This window comes from Diabrotica virgifera, chromosome 3, assembly GCF_917563875.1.
Source record: "Diabrotica virgifera virgifera chromosome 3, PGI_DIABVI_V3a".
Classification (NCBI taxonomy): Eukaryota; Metazoa; Arthropoda; class Insecta; order Coleoptera; family Chrysomelidae; genus Diabrotica; species Diabrotica virgifera.
This window is the reverse complement of record NC_065445.1, coordinates 118,238,300-118,259,502: the sequence shown is the minus strand read 5'-3', so window position 1 is coordinate 118,259,502 and position 21,203 is coordinate 118,238,300. Positions and strand designations below refer to the sequence as shown.

The 21,203-nt window shown below is 32.3% G+C and overlaps 2 protein-coding genes across 2 annotated transcripts in view; one reads left to right on the top strand and one right to left on the bottom strand.

Moving 5' to 3' along the window:
• The window catches only part of LOC114336535 (carboxypeptidase B), a 60,027-nt gene extending 44,742 nt beyond the window's left edge, over positions 1-15,285 (top strand). Inside the window, exons 6-8 of the mRNA XM_028286908.2 lie at positions 6,960-7,069; positions 11,107-11,386; positions 13,846-15,285. Coding sequence (XP_028142709.1) covers positions 6,960-7,069; positions 11,107-11,386; positions 13,846-13,942 — 487 coding nt within the window. The 3' untranslated portion in view covers positions 13,943-15,285. The remainder of the gene's footprint in view (positions 1-6,959; positions 7,070-11,106; positions 11,387-13,845) is intronic.
• The window catches only part of LOC114336532 (centrosomal protein of 162 kDa), a 132,672-nt gene that overhangs the window by 109,258 nt on the left and 2,211 nt on the right, over positions 1-21,203 (bottom strand). Inside the window, exon 2 of the mRNA XM_050645421.1 lies at positions 16,479-16,793. Coding sequence (XP_050501378.1) covers positions 16,479-16,793 — 315 coding nt within the window. The remainder of the gene's footprint in view (positions 1-16,478; positions 16,794-21,203) is intronic.

The window sequence follows — 21,203 nt, the reverse complement described above, 5'->3', positions numbered from 1 at the left end:
GTTTCCAAGGTAATAAAAATTTAAGTGATATGACAAAGTTTTTATAATATAGTGTTATTTTTAAATAATTTAATATCTTTAACTTTTAGCCATAAAATATACAGTGTGATCACTATTTGCAAACACAACATTTTCTCATTTTTTTAATGGGACACCCTGTATATTAGTTTTACATTTTGTAGTAAAGATTACAACCTTTCTTTCGGTATAAGGTTGTATGTACCTAGCATGTTTCGTTTTGTAGATATTTTTAAAAAACTATAGATTTTATGTTTTTGCGGATTTTTTATTAAGAAATTGTTTTTAAAAAAAATAATTATAATCTGGTTTTAGAAACATACACTAAAATATCAAATATGAAAATAAAAACGTAACTGAAGATTAAAATAAATCGTATGCTAATATTTTTTGTACAATTCAATTGAATTTAATAACTTTAAATTATTTTACAAAAAATATTTTACCATACTAATGAATGCACAAATTAGTTAATAAATTAAATAAATAACCAAATTTTAAATCTACCTTAGTAATTTTTTTACCACAGCAACTTTCCTGTACCAAATTAATTGTTAGTTATATTGTATTTACGAGCAAGATTAGTTTAACTTTTAATTTGCCTTTTTTACTTACATCTTGAGAACATAACAATTATAAAATATGCTTTGAGACAAATGAATGTTAAATTTAATGTATCAGCCAGATTATTTATTAATATAAAGAGTATTTACTGGTCAATACTTTTGTAGTTGAAATTTTTCTAACAATTTTTTATATTTTAAATTTTAATTTTTCAACCGAACAATTGGTGGATATGACATTTGTTTTGGGACACGAGTAGGTACATAGATACTATTTACTTCTTAATATACTTCCATAACGTTCATTTGTTGCAAAGCATACTGTATACGTTCTTAAGATGTAGGTAAATTAAAAAGTTATTAACTGATCTTACTCGTAAATACATTATAACTAACAATTAATTTGGTACAGGAAAGTTGCTGCGGTAGAAAAATTACTAGGGTAGATTTAAAATTTGGTTGTTTATTTAAGTTAGTAACTAATTTATGCATTCATTAGTATGGTAAAATATTTTTTGTAAAATAATTTAAAGTTATTAAATTCAATTGAATTGTACTAGAATACGATTTATTTTAATCTTTAATTACGTTTTTATTTTCATATTTTATATTTTAGTGTATGTTTCTAAAACCAGATTATAATTATTTTTTTTGCAAAAAATTTTTTAAATAAAAAATCCGCAAAAACGTAAAATCTATAGTTTTTAAAAAATATCTACAAAACTAAACATGCTAGGTACATACAACCTTATACCAAAAGAAAGGTTGTAATATTTACTACAAAATGTATAACTAATATACAGGGTGTCCCGTTTAAAAAAAATGAGAAAATTTTGTATTTGCAAATAGTGATCACACTGTATATTTTATGGCTAAAAGTAAAAGATATTAAATTATTTAAAAATAACACTATATTATAAAAACTTTGACTTATTACTTAAATTTTTATTACCTGGGAAACATAATCCACGACCCTATAAATATTACCATTTGCCTCAATAAAAATGTAAATATTTCGAAAATTATTAACTTTAGGCCTATAAGACCTTATACAAATTTTTCATGTTTTTAAATATTATATTCAAAAATGATTTAATATACAGGGTGTTCCATTTAAAAAAATACAACTTTGGTTCATACCGTCGTTCTGACTCACAAAATAATTTTAAATTATAGACGTCTTTGATACACATTAGTTTTGTTATAAACATTTTTTTGTATATCTCATAGTTTAGCCGTAATCAAAGAAAACCAGAGGTTTGGCGGACCCTGTATAAATATTTGATTAACAAAATGAACAGTTTTGCAGTAATAAAGTGTCACGTGTCACGTATATGTATTTGAGTACTATTTGCGTTTAAAATTCTTCTGTTGACAACAAACATTGGAAATACGACTTCTGCACTTCTACGTGAATATATATCTATAAGGCCTTATTGACATCTTAGTCCTGTCGCCAGGGGGGGTACAACGGCCTCCTTAATTCAGATGAACTTACCCAAGTTTTTTTTATGTATTTTAACCCGTAGAACACGAATTTTTGGGTAACAGTTGATCCGGATGTCGGTAAGATTGTTTGTTATAAACAAAGAACTTGAGGAATTACATAGCAGCGATTTTTCGCAAAACAAAACATTTTTTTGTATTTTTTGGGTGATTCTCAGCAAAAGATGGTATTACAAGTTTTTTCGTAGGATGCACAGTTTTCGAGATAAATGCGGTTGAACTTTCAAAAAATCGAAAAATTGCAATTTTTGAACCGGAATAACTTTTGATTAAAAAATAAAATAGCAATTCTGCTTACTGCATTTGAAAGTTCAAGTCAAATTACATCGGTTTTGATTATGTATTTGCATTGCTAAAAATTAAGTTTTTATTTGTCAAACAAAGCTATAAACACATAGTTTTCCCGTGCCAAATGCATGCGTTTTAATGTACGTAATATACGTAGAAATTCTGTATGCGCGCCTACTCGTTCGATTTCAAATTAGAAATGCATTGAAAACACCATTCAATCACTATGTGTTTATAGCTTTGTTTAACAATAAAAAAATTATTTTTTAGCAATGAAAATAATCAATGCCGATAGAATTTGACTTGAACTTTCAAATGCAGTAAGCAGAATTGCTATTTTATTTTTCAATCAAAAGTTATTCGAGTTCAAAAATTGCAATTTTTCGATTTTTTAAAAGTTCAACCTCGTTTATGTCGAAAACTATGCATCCTACGAAAAAACTTGTAAAAACATTTTTTGCTTAGAATGACTCAAAATATACAAAAAAAATGCTTTGTTTTCCGAAAAATCGCTGTTACGTGATTCCTCAAGTTCTTTGTTTATAACAATCTTATCGACATCCGGATCGACTGTTACCCAAAAAATTCGTGTTATACGGGTCAAAATACATAAAGAAAACTTGGGTAAGTCCATCTGAATTAAGGAGGCCGTTGTACCCCTACTGGCGACAGGACTATATTATAGTCGTTCGTTGCTGAACATCATGTACACTAACATCATATAAAATATGTTTGCAACAATTTGTAAACGATTCCTCTTCAAAAGATTGGTCTTCTTAGCATACATCTATCTTTATCTATCATAATATTTTTTATATACATACCTGCGTATGTGTATCCTAGATTATTAATCTTATTGTAGGAAATATTGGAAGATTGTATGTTGTGAATGTCAGCCAGTCAAACAAGCAGGAATCTTTAAACAGGTGATTTAATTTTTAAAATTTACGTGTGTTACGTATTACTCAAAGCCATCAATAAACGTGTTATAAACGCTTCTTTACCAACAAGGCAAAATGTTTTTCCATAAATTTTATACAAATCATATATATTTTACATAGGTACATTTTCTTAGTTTTATTCTTAGCTAGTCTCCGTTCAATTTCTGTTCAATTTTACATAGGTAGGTATATTTACACATTTTGAATAGGATTGGATAGAAACACGTCCTGTTTTGCATACTTCATTTTGAAAATTTGTGGGTTACAAGTTCTCTTATAAATTGTCAACAGGTATTTTTGACTTTGTATTCTCAGTAATCATCTCAATATGGTAGTGGCTTTCATCTACGTGCACGTTTTGTTTTGATAATTTTTCAAGTGAATACTCCTTATCGCCCGGTGGAGGTGATTTCAATGCACATGTGGGCCAAGCCAAGGCAGGATACGAAGCAATACATGGGGCATGGGGGATTAGGCTTTGGAACTAGAAATGAAGCTGGAGATGACATGCTTGAATTAGCAACAGCATTGGATATGGCGATTGTTAACACATTCTTTAAAAAGAGGGAAACTCAACTTTTTACCTACAAAAATGGACAACATCAATCCCAAATAGACTACTTCATGATAAGGAAAGAAGACATACGTGAATGCAAGGACTGCAAGGTAATAGTTAGTGAGACAGTAAGCCAACATCATAAGCTGCTTGTTCTGGACATCGAAGTAAAAAGCGAAACTAAACAAAAATATCGGAGAGGACCACAAAAAATCAAGTGGTGGCTGCTAAAAGATGAGAAGGAAGGTATATTCAGGAGAAGAATAGTAGAAAAAATATGTTGGAGCATGAAAGGAAGCTCTAATACAATTTGGAGAAAAATGGCCAGTAGTATTAGAGAGACTGCTATTGAAATACTTGGGAAAACGTCAGGAAAAAAGTTTGAGGATAAAGAGATTTGGTGGTGGTCAAACGAAGTACAAGGAAAAATAAAAGAGAAGAGAAAATTATTTAAAAAGTGGCATGAAACCAGATCCGACACAGATCTTCAAGACTATATGGTGGCGAAAAAGGAAGCGAAAGTAGAAGTAGCAAAAGCCAAAGCAGAAACGTATTCAAACCTATACGATCAACTTGATACCAGGGAAGGCGAAACGAAGATATATAAAATAGCCAAACAGAGAGCAAAGAAAGCAAAAGATTTTAATCAGATTAGATGTATCCGAGTTGAAAATAATAAAATACTAGTTCACGAAAGGGATGTCAAAAAGAGATGGAGAAAGTACTTTGAAGCTTATTAAATGAAGAATTTTACAGACAGCCTGTAGAGTCAACGGAGACAGTAGCAGCAATGGTCACCAAAATAACAAACGAGGAAGTGGAGCAAGCGCTTCAAAAAATAAAGAAAGGAAAAGCGGTAGGACCAGATGATATTCCTGAGGAAGTATGGAGAGCATTGGGAGAGACAGGAACAAGGTGGCTAGCAGGTCTATTTAATAGAATTATGGAAGTTGGACAAATGCCAGACGAACGGAGAAGCAGTATACTGATACCTGTTTACAAAACAAGGGAGATATACAACAATGTACAAACTACAGGGCTATAAAACTGCTTAGCCACACCATGAAAATATGGGAAAGAGTAATTGATAGACGGATACGTGAAGAGACCGAAATATCCGAGAATCAATTTGGCTTTATGCAGGGCAGATCAACAACAGATGCAATTTTTATTATAAGGCAGTTGATGGAGAAATACAGGAGTAAAGAAACAAACGCTCATATGGTATTCATTGATCTTGAGAAAGCATATGATAGAGTCCCTCGAGAGATTCTGTGGTGGGCACTCAATAAGAAAGGAGTTCCTGGTGAATATGTAAAGACTGTGAGGGATATGTATGAGGGAGTAACGACTAGTGTTAGGACAGGTGTGGGAGAGACTGGTAAATTTCATGTGAAAGTAGGATTGCACCAAGGCTCTGTGCTTAGTCCGTATTTATTCTCATTAGTTTTGGACCAGATAACAGCGGAACTACAGGAGAACATTCCATGGTGCTTAATGTATGCTGATGATGTCGTGTTAGTAGGAAATAGTGAAAGAGACTTAGAACCAAAACTGGAACAGTGGAGTCAAGCTCTGGAGGAAAAAGGTTTAAAACTTAGTAAGACAAAAACAGAGTATTTGGAATGTTCATTTAAAGATGGAGTTACTACAAATAAAATGGTATCTTTGGATGGTGAACTGATTGTAAAAAGCAATAGTCTTAAGTACCTGGGATCGGTATTACAGAGTAATGGAGAAATAGATGGAGATGCATGCAGTAGAACTAGGGCTGGATGGATGAAATGGAAAGAAGCGAGTGGTGTGTTGTGTGACAGAAAAATTTCCAATGAAGCTGAAGGGAAAATTCTATAAAACATAAGACCGGCTATGATGTACGGAACCGAATGTTGGGCAGTGAAGAAGAAAGAGGAACAACGAATGCATGTGGCGGAAATGAGAATGCTTAGATGGATGAGTGGAGTGACAAAGAAGGATAAAATTAAAAATGAGTATATTAGAGGAAGTCTAGATGTGGCACCAATTGATGCCAAAATGAGAGAAGCATAGGGTAAGATGGTTTGGTCATGTTGAACGTCGAGACGTTAATCACCCAATACGAAGAATAGCTGAAGTGCAGATTCCTGGAAGGAGTAGGAGAGGAAGACCAAAGAAGACCTGGGGGGAGACGATAAGCCAGGACATGTTGGTAAACGGGATTGACATTGATATGGCCCAAGATAGAATTGTGTGGAGAAATGCAATTAGGGAAGCTGACCCCGCATAGGGATAAGGTAAAGAGAATGATGATGACTCCTTATCGCTCGGTATAGAATTTTGACGAGACTAAAATCGTCTTTGACGTCATTCAAAAATTGTGATGCGAGTGGTAACGTTGCGGTATACCGTAATGTACATATCTACATATACACTTATGTTGACTTTCTTAGTAAACTAAGTATTACAGATCGCGAATTATATATTTTGGGATATTAATCCCGAATTTTAAATTATTGGCTGGCTTCGGGGTGGTTTCAACCCTATAGGGGTGATTTGTTCAATTTTGTGAAAAAAATAGTGCGATACATGTTTTTAAGGTAAAACTAATGAATTCCGAATTTGATAGTATTGACTGAGTTCGGGGTGGTTTCAACCCGATAGGCACAGTTTAATGCTAAAGAATCAGTTAGCTCACTCACGAATTTGGACGGTTCCAATTTTGCAATCCACTCCTGAGAAAAAAATTTGACGGCGCGATGATAACGACTAATCACGGCAAACTTAGGGTGCTGTTAACTGTCATTCATCTGCACGAAGGACTAAAATTTTTGATGAATTTGGTGACATTTTCACCAAAATGGAACATAAAGAACAAAAGATTTTTCGAGAAGTGGCCCTACTGATTTGTTAGCATTACACTATGCACTGTGCTATAGGGGTTGATTTGTTCAGTTTTTAGTCCAGCCCCCGTTGCTATGAAGGACCGCAGTGATCTCTTCATGTTTTGTATTAATTTGGGCAAATCAGCAAACCATTCTGTTTGGTCATTATATTTTTCTATAAAACATATTTGATTCAAATTTTAATTTCACTGGTTTTATGTTATAGTTATAAATGGGGAGGACAGGGAGCATCAAAAAATCCATGTACTGAAACTTATGGAGGAAGTGGGCCATTTTCGGAACCAGAGACAGCAGCTATTCAACGATTTATTACAGGTATTTATATTTAGCCTTATACTTATTTGAAACCAAGAGTAAAATATAATTTACTGCCTATCTTAATACCGTTCAAGTACACTTTTATCTAAAATATTCAAATATGTATGTTTAAAACGTTGGTGAAACGTAGAAACATTATACAATGTGCATCTAAGTTTTTCCAGCATATTTTCTGAAGAGTAATACTGTTCAGCAGCTTTATTGGATATTTACTACGGTTAGATGTTTAGAAGAGTTAAGAAATAATTCTTTTAGATGAGTGTATATTTCACGGCCAATGTTTTGTAAATACAGTGATGAGCGCGCTAATAACCGGCAAAATAACGCAAAAGATGGAAAACATAATATATTGTTGTTGTTCTGAAGCTATTTTCTTGTGGCATTTTTACAATTTTAACTATTTAGAATGGGAAATAAGCCACAATATTATTAAAAAATGATTTTTATTAACGTTTCGACGCCCAAATCGGGTGCCGTTGTCAAAATACAAAATACTATTAATATAAATAAAAATGTTGTTGCTTAGTAAAAAAAAATTCTTCTAATAATTTATTTAATTTGACTCATTTATATCGGCAATTCAGATACATATGATACATTTTAAAGTAGAAGACTTTAAAATGATATTGCGTTAATAAAAATGAAACGTTAATAAAAATCATTTTTTAATAATATTGTGGCTTATTTCCCATTCTAAATAGTTAAAATAATATATTGTGAAGTAAAAAGAGAGGAAACTAGTAGAGATGGAAATTATCGATATAAACGTATAATTTAACATTACATTACATAGTTTCCCACCTTTAGACGTATCAGAGGAGTATGACAACTGTCACTGTGACAGGAGAATTTTATAAAATAGGTACTCCTGTTAGAGACGTCAAAAGGTGGGAAACTATGTAATGTGATGTTAATTTATACGTTTATATCGATAATTTCCTACCTCCACTAGTTTCATTTCTTTTTATTTCACAACTTAATGTATTTTCCATATTTTGCGTTATTTTTCCGGTTATTAACGAGCTCATCACTGTATACATTTTTTCACGGTTTATAGGTCGTGATCTGTAATTATTTATTCCTGGCTTTTTTGGTCTTACCGTATTCCTTCTAGTTTTAGTTCAGATACATTGGATGATTAGAACAAAACGTAATGTTAACACTACTTTTACTGAACAAAAGAGGAGTTGTAACCTATCAAACAAGACAAGATCAATGCGAGTCAATCATGGCGAGATCTTTGTAAACAATCCAAATCTCAGTATGCACTGATTCAACCTTCTGTTCCAAATATATATTGGTTTAAAAATTATGTAGTACCTCGAAGATATATAACAACATTAATTAGAATGAAGTTTGGACATGCTTGTTTCCCTCTACATCTATCAAGAATTAAAGTTTTTGATTCAAATCTTTGTACTGAATGTCAGAAGGTGGGTGATTTGAATCACACTTTCTTTGAGTGCACAAAATACATTACATATACCTATAATTTAATCGAAGATTTAATAAAATGTAATGTTTTTCCACCTTTCAATGTATCCCATCTATTGTCTCTGAATAGCAAAAATATATATGATTGTTTAATGAAATTTATCTGTGAAACTTAGTGATGTTAGAAGAGAATATTCTCAAGAGAATATTCTCGGCCAGAAAATTCTCTCGAGAATATTCTCATCAAAAATTTTCTATATTTTCAAAAACCGAAACAAAAATAAAAACTAGATACGGGTCAAATTATTATAATTTAAAAAATATGTAGGTATAGTATTTTTACTACAAAAACGTTATTACGTAGGTCAAAATTTTTGACGTAAGAGAACTGTCAAAACATTAGAATGTGACTTTTCATTATTGCCATGTTTATAATAAACATGACAATAATGAAAAGTCACATTCTAATGTTTTGACAGTTCTCTTACGTCAAAAATTTTGACCTACTTAATAACGTTTTTGTAGTAAAAATACTATATATTGTTTTTGCCAATTCCATGAACCTCTAGGAAGGTTGTTTACAGTGTCAATACTTATTGTTTTGGTGCAATATTAACATGCAAATATTTAGAATGGTGTTCATTTAAGCAGAGAAGAACAAGTTGAGGAAACTGAGTTTGTAGATAATTTAGCAACTTTAAAATATGATGATGAGTCGGCTGAAATAATGGCAGATTTAGCACTTTATCGGTCTAAGGAGGGATTTTTTTGGAAAACCATACGTTGTAAAATCAATTAAAAAACTAGACCCAATCATATGGTGAAAAGGTACATGTTTCGGAACAAAATTAACTAAAATAGCAGTTGATATATTAAGCATGCCTTGATCCAGTGCAGCGACTAAAAAAAGTTTCAGTACTTATGGTTTTTTTATCCACTCCTCTATGGCCACTCGTGAAAAACAAAATCTCACACCTTCTCATCAGTACATTGAAATTTAGAATGTACGTGACTAGGATGAGCTAATTATAGAAATAGATTCTGAATCCGAGGCCTCATCTTTTATCATACCACATCGATTATTTGCTGTTAAGAAGAAAATTTAATTTTTTTATCAAAGAAATTTTGTGTTTTCTGTTGTTTTTGTATTTTTTTATATACAAATAACACTGTTGTTTCGTCTCAAATTTTGTATATAAGATCATGATTTTTAATATCCTATTTTCCATCTTCAACAATATTCTTAAGCGCGTCATGGGGTTCATTCTCAGAAAATTCTCCATATCGAGAATATTCTCCGATTTTTCATTCTCGAGAATTTTCCAACACTAGTGAAACTAAAATTAACCTCTAAACTTTTAATCCTGATAATTTGATATATTATGTTCATATGAAAAAAGAAGAAGAAGAAGATGTATAATGGAAAAATGTGGTGAGCAACTTGGACAGTCCATAGCGGCCAGCTGCAGCTTTTGAACTGAGTAGAGAGCTGTGGAAGAGTTTGCTATGGAACTCTAAAGACCTCATTGCCTTCTTTATGTATGAATAGAAAACAAAAAGTTGTGACTGGCTAATTGACACCCAAGTCTATGCCATAAAACAAAACAAAAAAAACACCATAATATGTGACTTGAAGAAGAAACAGAGTGCTTAGTAGAATATCACAATCCGCACATATATGTTCATCATCATCACATTTCAAATGTTGAAATGTGAAAAAAGTCGATGAAATGGTTTTAGCTAATCGTAAAGTGAAGGTACCTGAGTTGGCAGATGCCATAGAATTAGAAAAGATCACAATATTTATATTTTGAACGAAGTTTTTGATATGAAAAAATTATCTTGCCGATGGGTGCTGCGTTTGCTGGCCATTGACAAAAAACATGACCGTGGTGACCATGTCTCAGCACTGTTTGGACCTTATGAAGCCCAACTCATCTGGTTTTTGGTCTTAATTGGTAAGCGTTGAAGAAACCTACGCATCAGAGAATATAATGAACCCACGGTAGTGGACTAAAGCCGGCAAAAGTGCTCCTAAGCGGCCAAAAGTGGCTTAATGGAACGGAAAGATTATGACCATTGCATTTTGGGATTACATAATTTTAATTAACTATCTTGAAAAAAGTCAAACTATCAGCAGCCAAATATTATTGTGCATTATTAGACAAATTGAAGCAGGAACTTAATAATAAACGGCCCCATATGCAGAAGAAGAAAATGTTGTTTCTTCAAGAGAATTCGCAGGCTTACAAGAGCGTTATAACAAAGGCACTAATTCATGAGTGGGGCTTCGAATTTATTTCTCATCCGGCTTATTCTCCCGATTTGGCCCCCTCCGATTATTATGTGTTCCCGTGTTCACAAATCTGAAGAAGACTATATTGAATAAAGGTTTTCTGAAAACAGGTTTTCTGAGAACAGGTTGTCTTAAAAAAACCTGTTTTTCATTTTAAAGGAGTTTATTTATCTTTCCACCTAGTAGATGTGGATCTTGGTGTTATCAAATTGCAGATGTAAAAACATCAGGGAGAAATAATTCCAGACAATGGCCTATAAATACGGTAAACAATGGATACATAACTATTAATTCTTTATTTTAGGAACCCCAGCTAAGTGGCGCGCTTACATCTCGTTCCATTCTTACGGCCAATTCATACTGTATCCGTGGGGCTACAATAGGGCAGTCCCTCCAGATCATCAAGATTTGGAATCTGTAGCTAGGAAAGCAGCTGCGGCTATTCGCAATGCTGGAGGACCTAACTACACCATTGGACCAGCAGGAAATACGTTGTATCCAGCTTCAGGAGGATCAGATGATTGGGCTAAAGGAACTATTCGCATGAAATATGCTTATACGATAGAACTTAGAGATAATGGAAGGTAAGATTATTTCTTTTTATTTTATACTTTCTTTTATCTATTTTATAAACATTGTCATACCAATCATATTTTCCAATATCAATTGATAAATTTGTTATTTGATAATTTTAATACGACACGGATGTATTTTATCCCTCCTGCTATTTAACTTTTATTCTGAATGTATTTTTATGGAAGCTCTGGAAAGTAGAGATAAAGGAATACTGATCAACCTCATCTTTACCGCTCTTAAAATTTGACAGTCCTTCCATATTTTGGCCATTTTTGCTGTGGCAACTTTTGCTAGATCAAATCTACGTTTAATCTCTTCCTGAAATAACCCTGTTTTTGTGATTAATGATCCCAGACATAACTATGAACTCACAACCTTAACCGTTCAATTGTGGTGATGTGTGGATGATTGTGGATATGTGGATCTTTGTCTTTGATATGTTTAATTGCAGACCAAATATTTGACTTCCGTTTTAGACCAGTAATATGAGATCAATCAGCTCTGCTTGACTATTTGCAAGAAGGGCTGTGTCATGTGCGAAACGTAGGTTGTTTATTTTATGACCATTTATTGAGATGCCCTTTTCCCATCCTTCAAGTGCACTTCTCATAATATTCTCCCCATACCTATATATTGAATAATTGTAGAGATAGTATACATCCTTGTCTGACACATCCTTGTTCTGGATGAAATTCGTTTAAAAATGTGTCAAGCACTTAACTGATGCAGTAGTGTGTTCGTACAGTTCAGTTATGGGCGAAAATAGGTGTGGTGATACGCCTGATTCCTTTAGTACTCGCCATAAGTGTCTCTACTGAAACCTGTCGAACACTTTACTATAATTTATAAAGCATATGTAAATATATGTAGTGGAATATTAGATTCCCTTGATTTTTCGATTATCTGTCTTATATTCAACTGGTGTTCTCGAGTGCCTCTACATTTGGTAAATCCAGCTTACTCTTGTGGAATTTCTATTTGAACGAATGTTTTCAGGGTCTCATTGATTATATGTAGCATTATCTTGCTGGCATATGAGAAATAGTTCTATAATATTGTCGCATTTATAGAAGCTGCTTTTTTATGTATTGTCGTTATTGTAGATGTTGTTCAGTCTTCAGGCCATTGTTTGGAATGCCATATTTGGTTACAGAGTAGATGAAGTAATTTTACGCCGGTTACTTCTGTGCTTTATTATATTTGAGCTTACTGATCGCCAGTCTTACTTAATTTTCGAGTATATCAGGTTCTTCTTCCACCTCGTCAGGGATTTGGTTAACAAGTTCTTGGCCTTGATCATCTTTATATAGGTCCCTGCAATACGATCTTCATATCTCTGCTATATCTTCTCTGTTTGCTCTCAGAGTTCCAGTGTTGTCTTCAATGGCCCAAGTTCTGGCTGTGAAGTCTCTTGTTAGGTACAGTGTTTCCTCTAAATATATCTCTCGGATAAATAGATATCTGCAGATAAAGTGGACGATTTACAACCATTAATAAAGATCGAAGGTGTCGAGCATTGTAGTACATATAGCAGCACCAATCTAAATAACCAACAAGACCACTCAACAAAAATTTAACAACGAACAGTAAAAGCAAAATCAGCATTCGTCAGGATGACATTTATTTCCATGCACTAAAACATAATATCATTAAAAACAAAATGCCCTGTACTGAACACAGTTCTGCTTTATGGAATGAAGGCATAGACAATAACTGCCTATATCATTTATTGACGATCTGGCCTGGCTAATGTCAAGTTGAAAATCAAGTATAGAAGGTATAGAAGACGTATTTCGGGGCTACAAAATTTACGGAACTGGTGTAACACAATTATCACATATGAGCTGCGGCAAACAAAGTAATGATAGACAATATGGTCACCAATATCAGAAAAGGATGGGCACCATAAGAAGAATTGATCAGCATCCAGATTCTCACGTTTATTGCTAGACATAAGCCTCCTCCATAAGTATCCAAGAAATTCTATTTTTAGCAAGTTTAGTTTTTTCTTATTTAGCTTAATGCCTGTACAACTAAGGCCACTGGCATGGTACAGTTGATTTTGCAATCATATACCTAATGTAGGGTGTAGTGTGTGTGTTGAGTAAATGTCCTGTTACTTTGAGAAGTCGACTTCATTGTCTTTACAAAGAGACCATAATTACTAATTGTATCCGAACGTCTGCGATCCCTCCGTGAGTACCGATCCTACAAGGATAGAAACTATTATCACTTATTAATTTTGAATAAATGAAAAATGTCCTATCCCTAATGGGATTCGAACTCACAACCCCTGAATCCAAAGGTAGGCTCTCTTACCACTGAGCCACAGAGGGCTATAAGTTTAGTTTAAAATATAATATATGTAAACATCTTTGTTGCAATTATCAAAATTTAAGTTGGCACTTATAACTTAAATATTGTATTTTATTTTATACATTCTTTTAATCAATTATTTCGTTTTTAGGTTTGGCTTTATTCTTCCGGCAAATTTCATCAATCCAGCAGCTAAAGAAGCACTTGCAGCTGTTCGGGTCATAGCGGAAGCAGCTCAAAAGGCATGAATACGTCAAACGAAATATAGGGTGGATTTAAAAACCTTGACTGAACCTTTGCGGAAGCAGTCTAATAAAACAATGCTGCAGTCAATAAAAACATTAAAGTTAACTGGTGTTTTTAATAAAAATAAATTATTATTTGAATTTGTATCAAATGACACAAACACATATACAGGATGTTGCAAAATGTTCTATTGTTAAGTGTTCTTTTATCTATACCACAAATATTCACACATCTGGAGATAATGTACAGAGTTATTCACTATATTTTGACCCCCCTATAAACTGCTTTATTTACAGAATTAGAAAAATATGTAAAATACAAAAGTTATTCGATTTTTAAATGATGATTTTTTGACATATATATCGTACTAGTGACGTCATCCATTTGGGTATAACGTAGTCGACTATTTTTTTAAATGGGAATAGGGGTCGAGTGCTAGCTCATTTGAAAGGTTATTCAATTCCCTATTCAGTAATATAAACATTAACGTGATGAATTATACGGGGTGTCCAAAAAAAAATTTTAAATTAAATTAATTGACACAAAAAGAAGAATGTATGTAATTTATTTAATTCAAAATACATTCTACTGCTGTCAGAAAACAGAAATAAGTGTTTATTGAACAAATAAACATTATTTTTCACTTAAATTCAATGTTCAAGCTGCCACCCATCTGCCTCTTGGCAGTTTGAACATTGAATTTAAGCAAAAATCAATGTTTATTTGTGCAATAAACTTTTATTTGTTTTCTAACAGCAGTAAAATGTATTTTAAATTAAATATATTACATACATTCTTCCTTTTGTGTCAAATAATTTAATTCAAAAAAAGTTTTTTGGACACCCTGTATAAATAATTATCTTAATGTTTATATTACTGAATAGAGAATTGAATTACCTTTCAAATGAGCAAGCATACGACCCCAATTCTCATTTAAAAAAATAGTCGATTACTTCATCACGCCCAGATGGATGACGTCACTAGTATGATATATATGTCAAAAAATTATAAGTATTTTAAGAATCGAATAACTTTTGTATTTTACATTTTTTCTAATTCTGTAAATAAAGCAGTTTACAGGGGGATCAAAATATAGTGAATAACCCTATACCTACAGACAGCTTGTAAAGTAATAAATGGATTAATTCTCTTATTCTGTGGCAATATTGTGAATAAAACTAACAACAGAGTTACTCAAAATAAATTTAAAATGTCCTATTGCTTATACAAGTAGGCTTTAAGTTGTAATAAAATGGTTTCTAAATGTTTTAGTTTAATTTTTGTGCCTTATTATTATTGTAGTAATTGAACACTTGCTTCGACTGAATAAAATAATGGTACTCTACTGCGTTTTTTTTTAATTAACAAACTCAATTCATTTCAGGTTGTTTTGGTATGAGTACTTACATCAGATCTGATGATGACATTTTGAGCTCGTTACACTGGGCAGTAATCTAATATTTTAGGCTGACTCAGCCCCCCCTCACTACTTAAAAATAGGGATATTGAATCGATCTTTGCGGAAGAATTACGAGTTATTTATGAGCTCTCGAAGTGATATAGTTTCGATTTTTGAGTTCATTCCCTTCACCCCCAAACAACCCTTTAACTGATTGAACTTAAGAGAAAAATGCTGAGAAAATTAAAATATATCGTATCGCGGATATAATTTGTATAGCTTATAAGTTCTAAGAATAAACTCTTAAATCAAGCGCATTTTGATTATTGAGCTACAAGCTACAACCCCTTCGCAAGAAAACCACCCCATCTTCCCGGTTTAAGAGAGAGTTGTATGTACTTAAAATGAATTAAATTAATTATTTGGCGACAACATATCGTTTAATAATTTATGAGCTTCCAAAATACGCGCATTTCAAATTAATAAATTGCAATTTCTTTTGTACAGTGCAGTCACTGAAGTTAAAAATCAACTATTAATTTCGGTGAAAATTCATCGATTTTCACGAAAATTGGTGTGGTTAGAGGATACCTCAAGAAATAAAGGTATAATAATAAAGGAAAATAAATAAAGGTGCCACCTTGCGCTTTTACCCTGAGGGTGGATACCACCCCTTCGCGGGGGTGAAAATTATTTTATTAAAAATAACTTTTAAGGAGGGGCACATATTAAATTCCTGCCCAGTGTAATAAGCTCAAAATTTTAAATTCGCGGAATATGAAAGCTCATAAATCAGTGCTATTTGTTTTTTAATTTTTGCAAGTGGGGGGGGGCAGCTCAACACGGGTAATGTACCATGAATTTTTCTATTCCCATTTTCGTTTAGTATGTTTCTGCAATACTTTATTTGAGGTTGGCTAAATAAAATAAGTTCCACAGATAAGATAGACAGGTCTATCTGATGAAGGAACAACAAATATGTATTACTGGAAGACAAATAACATAATGATGAAAAAGCTAAAAAAGTTTTAAAACAAACATGGCAAGCATAAAAGATAGAATATGAATCCATATAGAAAGTTTCCTTAAACTTATATCTATAAATTCAGTTGTGAATGCAAAATCTAAATTGATCTTACCTTGAATTCTTCCATCTCTTGCTTTAACAATTTATTGTGCAATTCTAAATCTTGAATCACACCTTGCTTCTTCATTTCCTCATCCTCAAACTTCTGTAATTTCTCATTTATCTCCTGATACTGCTCTCTTTCAACTTCCATTATAGGTATGCCAACTATATGGTTATTAAATGTGACCAGATCTGACTGACTTTTTACCATACCTATTTGAGGTGAAGATTGATCCTTAAAGGTACTAAGGGATTGAGATTTGATCATACTGGTTATCTTTTTACTGTTGTATTCGAAGATAGAAGGTTGTTCAGCCACAGGAGTCTAAAAGAAAAAGAGTATAAAATATGTTCCCAAATACTTAAGAAAGTAAGACATGGTTTTTTTACTATAAAAATACACTTACTTCAAGATTTCTGACGTTAGAATCCCACAGAGTTGACAAAACATTAGAATAGTAAATATTTTCCAAATGTCCAGTTGGCATTTGGAAGATATCTCACATTTTTTTACTATTCTAATGCGTAGTATGTGTGTTGAGTAAATACAAAACATTTACTTCACATTACTCCCCTGAGCTTGAGATAACTATACCTAATATGTAATTATGTGGTTAAAGGTTCAGAACCAAGGCCAGAACCAAGCCCAGAAAACAAACAAATAAAATAAAATGTTCTGGCACACCTATGGGGTTCTGACCTCAGAAATCTCAAACAATGTAAGCATATTTTTTAGAAAATAAAGCATATTCTAATACAGTAGTCAAGAGTAGAGTATGAAATGAGTTCAAAAAATGCAATTGAAATTATCAAAAGCATTAAGGCAGTAAAACACAAAACAATAAACACATGTTTATAGAAAATATGAAAGAAATAGTAAACCAGAAACAGAAACTACAAAAGAATGTTAAAAAATACATGAGTCATAAACGATAAAATTAATCAAGAGATTAAAAACTAAAATAAAAATAGTGATAACATTTGTCATCAAAAAAATTTACACACAATGGATATACACACCGGCAAAATTAAAGGAACACCTTAGAAATGGGACATGTTTGATGACTCGGATTTCCTAAACCAGTTGTCCAATTTGGGTGATTTTTTTAGTATGTTATATATAGTCTTATTATTTAAGATATTATTAGTAATAATATTGTAGCTAGACATGTAAACGTCATTTTATACCAGGTGTGACAATCATACTGTGTTTTTTCCTTAAAGTTTGGAACACCCTGTGGAATATTCTAACATGTAAAATATTGAAATTAAAACTCATTTGTAGCCTTAGTCTTTCTTAACATTTTCTTTTTTGATTAATTTGCTTATGTTCGATAATAAAAAAGTTAGGTACGTTAACAACTAGATATGTTCTTCATCAATACAGGGTGTTTCTAAATAAGTGCGACAAACTTTAAGGGATAATTCTGCATGAAAAAATAATGGCCGTTTGATCTATTAACATATGTCCGCAAATGCTTCGTTTCCGAGATATGGAATGTTGAATCGTTTCTTACAAACTGACGATTTATGTATTGCTCTGAAACCGGTTGAGATATGAAAATGAAATTTGGTAGATTTTAAGAGATAACTAGACTAGAACAAGAGGTTAACTAAAAATTTTATATTCACCATTGGCGTGCATACGGGATATAGGTATCTAAAATGTTTACACCTGTATGCACGCCAATAGTGAATATAAAATTCTTAATTGTATGTCAAAAAATGCGCATTAAATACCTCTTAAAACCTACCAAATTTCATTTGCATATCTCAACCGGTTTTAGAGCAATAAATAAATCGTCAGTTTGTAAGAAAAAACTCAACATCCTGTATCTAGTAAACGAAGCATTTGCGGACATATGTTTATAAAATAAACGGGCATTAATTTTGTATGCAGAATTATCCCTTACAATTTGTCGCACTTATTTAGAATCACCCTGTATTGATGAAGAACATGGCTAGTTGTTAAAGTACCTAACTTTTTATTATCCAACGTAAGCAAATGAATCAAAAACGAGAATGTTAAGAAAGCCTAAGGCTACAATTGAGTTTTAATTTCAATATTTTATATATGCTAGAATATTCCACAGGGTGTTCCAAACTTTAAGGAAAAAACACAGTATGATTGATTTACCTGGTATAAAATGACATTTACCTGTCTAGCAAGACTATTGTTACACCGATATTCTTAAATAATAAGGCTATAAAATACTGAAAAAATCACTCAAATCGGACAACTGGTTTAGGCAATCAAACATGTCCCATTTTTAAGGTGTTCCTTTAATTTTGCCGGTGTGTGTATTAATTAATAACAAGAGAGGGAGAAAGGAGAATGAAAACAAATGCCAAAATTGAAGAAGAATTAAAAGCATAGGCGAAAAATTTCGGGCCAATGCTTTTTAAATGGATTCATTTTTTGAATCCTGAGAAAACTAATTAATATTTTTGAAAAGTTTAAGCACAGAATGAAAGATTACATTATCAGCAAGGGCCGAAAGTTACTTAGAATAAACAAAAAGTTTCTTTCGAATAAGATATTTGAAATTAAAAATCACACTCAATTTTCTCTTCTTTTTTACCCCTGTAACTTATTAAATTAAACATTATAGAAGTTTTAAGGGACTTTCGGCCCTCAGTAATAATGGAATCTTTCATTTTGTGTTTAAATTTTTCAAAACTACTTAGTAGTTTTCTCAAGATTTCGAAAAAAAAATTAATGCATTTAAAAAGCATTAGCCCAAAATTTTGCACCTACACTCTTAACACATTGCGTGTGGATGTCTGATCCTAAGACTTATACTCTGAACGGAAAAAATTAACACATATTAAAAATACAGTAGGAAAAATGAAAGAATACCCATGCGTCATCAATGATATGCATACGAATCAAATCAAAAATTTCTTGTCAAAACAACGTCTAAACTAAGTTATATATATAGACCGGTCACTCTAGTAGAGTATAGGTCGCTCAGGTTCATGAGCTCTTTTAATCCATTTCATGTGGTGGATTGGTCCGCATAAGCCCTCTTCATTATCCTTTATAGATTTTCGCGTTTTGTTGCTTTCTCTGTGATCTGTTTCCATTCTTTCCTATTCTGTATTTTTTCTCTTCAGCCTGTAATTTCCATATTGGATATATCCTCTCGCAGTTGATCTTCCCATCTTATTTTCGGTCTTCCTCTAGGTCTGTTTATTACTGGCGTCCAATTTGTTATCTGCCTAATTAGTTCATCCACTCCTCTTCTTTGGATGTGGCCAAACCATTTTAGTCTTTGTGCTTTAATGAATCTCACTATGTCTTCTCCTTCGCTTCCATTAGATTTCTTATTTCGTGATTCATCAGAATTCGTATTTCTCCTTGATCTGTTTTAAGGGGTCATATACGTTTCTCGAGCTTAAAAAGTAGTCTAAATGTAATGATAAATTGTACGAAAACTATTGGGCTAATTGATTTCATTTTTTTTTTAATTTTAAAGGTGGACTCTTAAGGAGCATAAAACATGTGTTAAAAGTAAAAAAATAATAAAAAACATGGCGGCTGCGTCCAGTGGCGTAGAACGTGTTTTTTTTTTCACAAAAATTGTTTATTTGTTATCATCTTTTAAAGTAATAGTTCTCGTGTGACAAGAGGAATTTAAGAAAAAAAAAAGATTACGCAAATGGTCGAAATTTAAAAAAAGTCATAATTCTCACCAAAAAAATAGTCTATTTTTTTATTGCTATTCGAAAATGGTTAAATTTAATCAAAAAAGCTCTCGTCACACGATAGTGAATCTAATTTAGAATATGTATGCCAAAAATGAAGTTAATCGGACGAACAGTTAAGCAGTTATCATGCCCACCGTTTGACCTGAAAAAAAACACGTTCTACGCCACTGGACGCAGCCGCCATGTTTTTAATTATTTTTTAACTTTTAACATATGTTTTATGTCCACCTTAAAAATTAAAAAAAAATTAAATCAATTAGCCCAATAGTTTTCGTACAATTTATCATTACATTTAGACTACTTTTTAAGCTCGAGAAACATATATGACCCCTTAATTGGACCATGTATTTTCCTCATAATTTTTCTTTCTATTATTCTCAGTTTTTCTTCATCTTTTTTTGTAAGGCACATTGCTTCTGCTCCATAGGTGATGACTGGTCTAATTGCCGCTCTATATATCTTTGTCTTTGTTTTTTGCTCAGGTTTTTATCTTTAAGTAGCTTGTGGTATTTCCAGAATGCCCTATTCCCTGCTTTAATTCGTTCATTTATCTCAATGCTTCTTCTGTTTTGACCACCTACTATCACTCCTAAGTATTGAAAGCAGTCAACCCTTTGGAATACATTATCACTTATTCTTATTTCTTTTATTCTATTTATTTGGTCTTGATTTCTCGTACTTATTAAGTATTTTGTTTTTTTCTGGTTAATTATTAACCCCCTGATTTTTGCCTCTCTTGTCAATGCTAGCAATGCTCCTTCTAGACTTCTCTTGTCGCGGGCTATCAATCCTAGGTCATCTGCATACCCTATTATTTGTGTAGAGCTTTGGATTATTGTCTTTTTTGTTAGCCCTGTATTTCTAATTACTCCCGCCAAGGCTATATTAAAGAGAGTTGTCGATAGGCTGTCACATTGTCTTACCCCATGTTCTATGTTGATATTCTTTGTTTCACCATCCACTGTTTTAACCTTTGCTGTTGAGTCCTTCATTGTCATTCTGGTCAATCTAAACTAAGTTAATA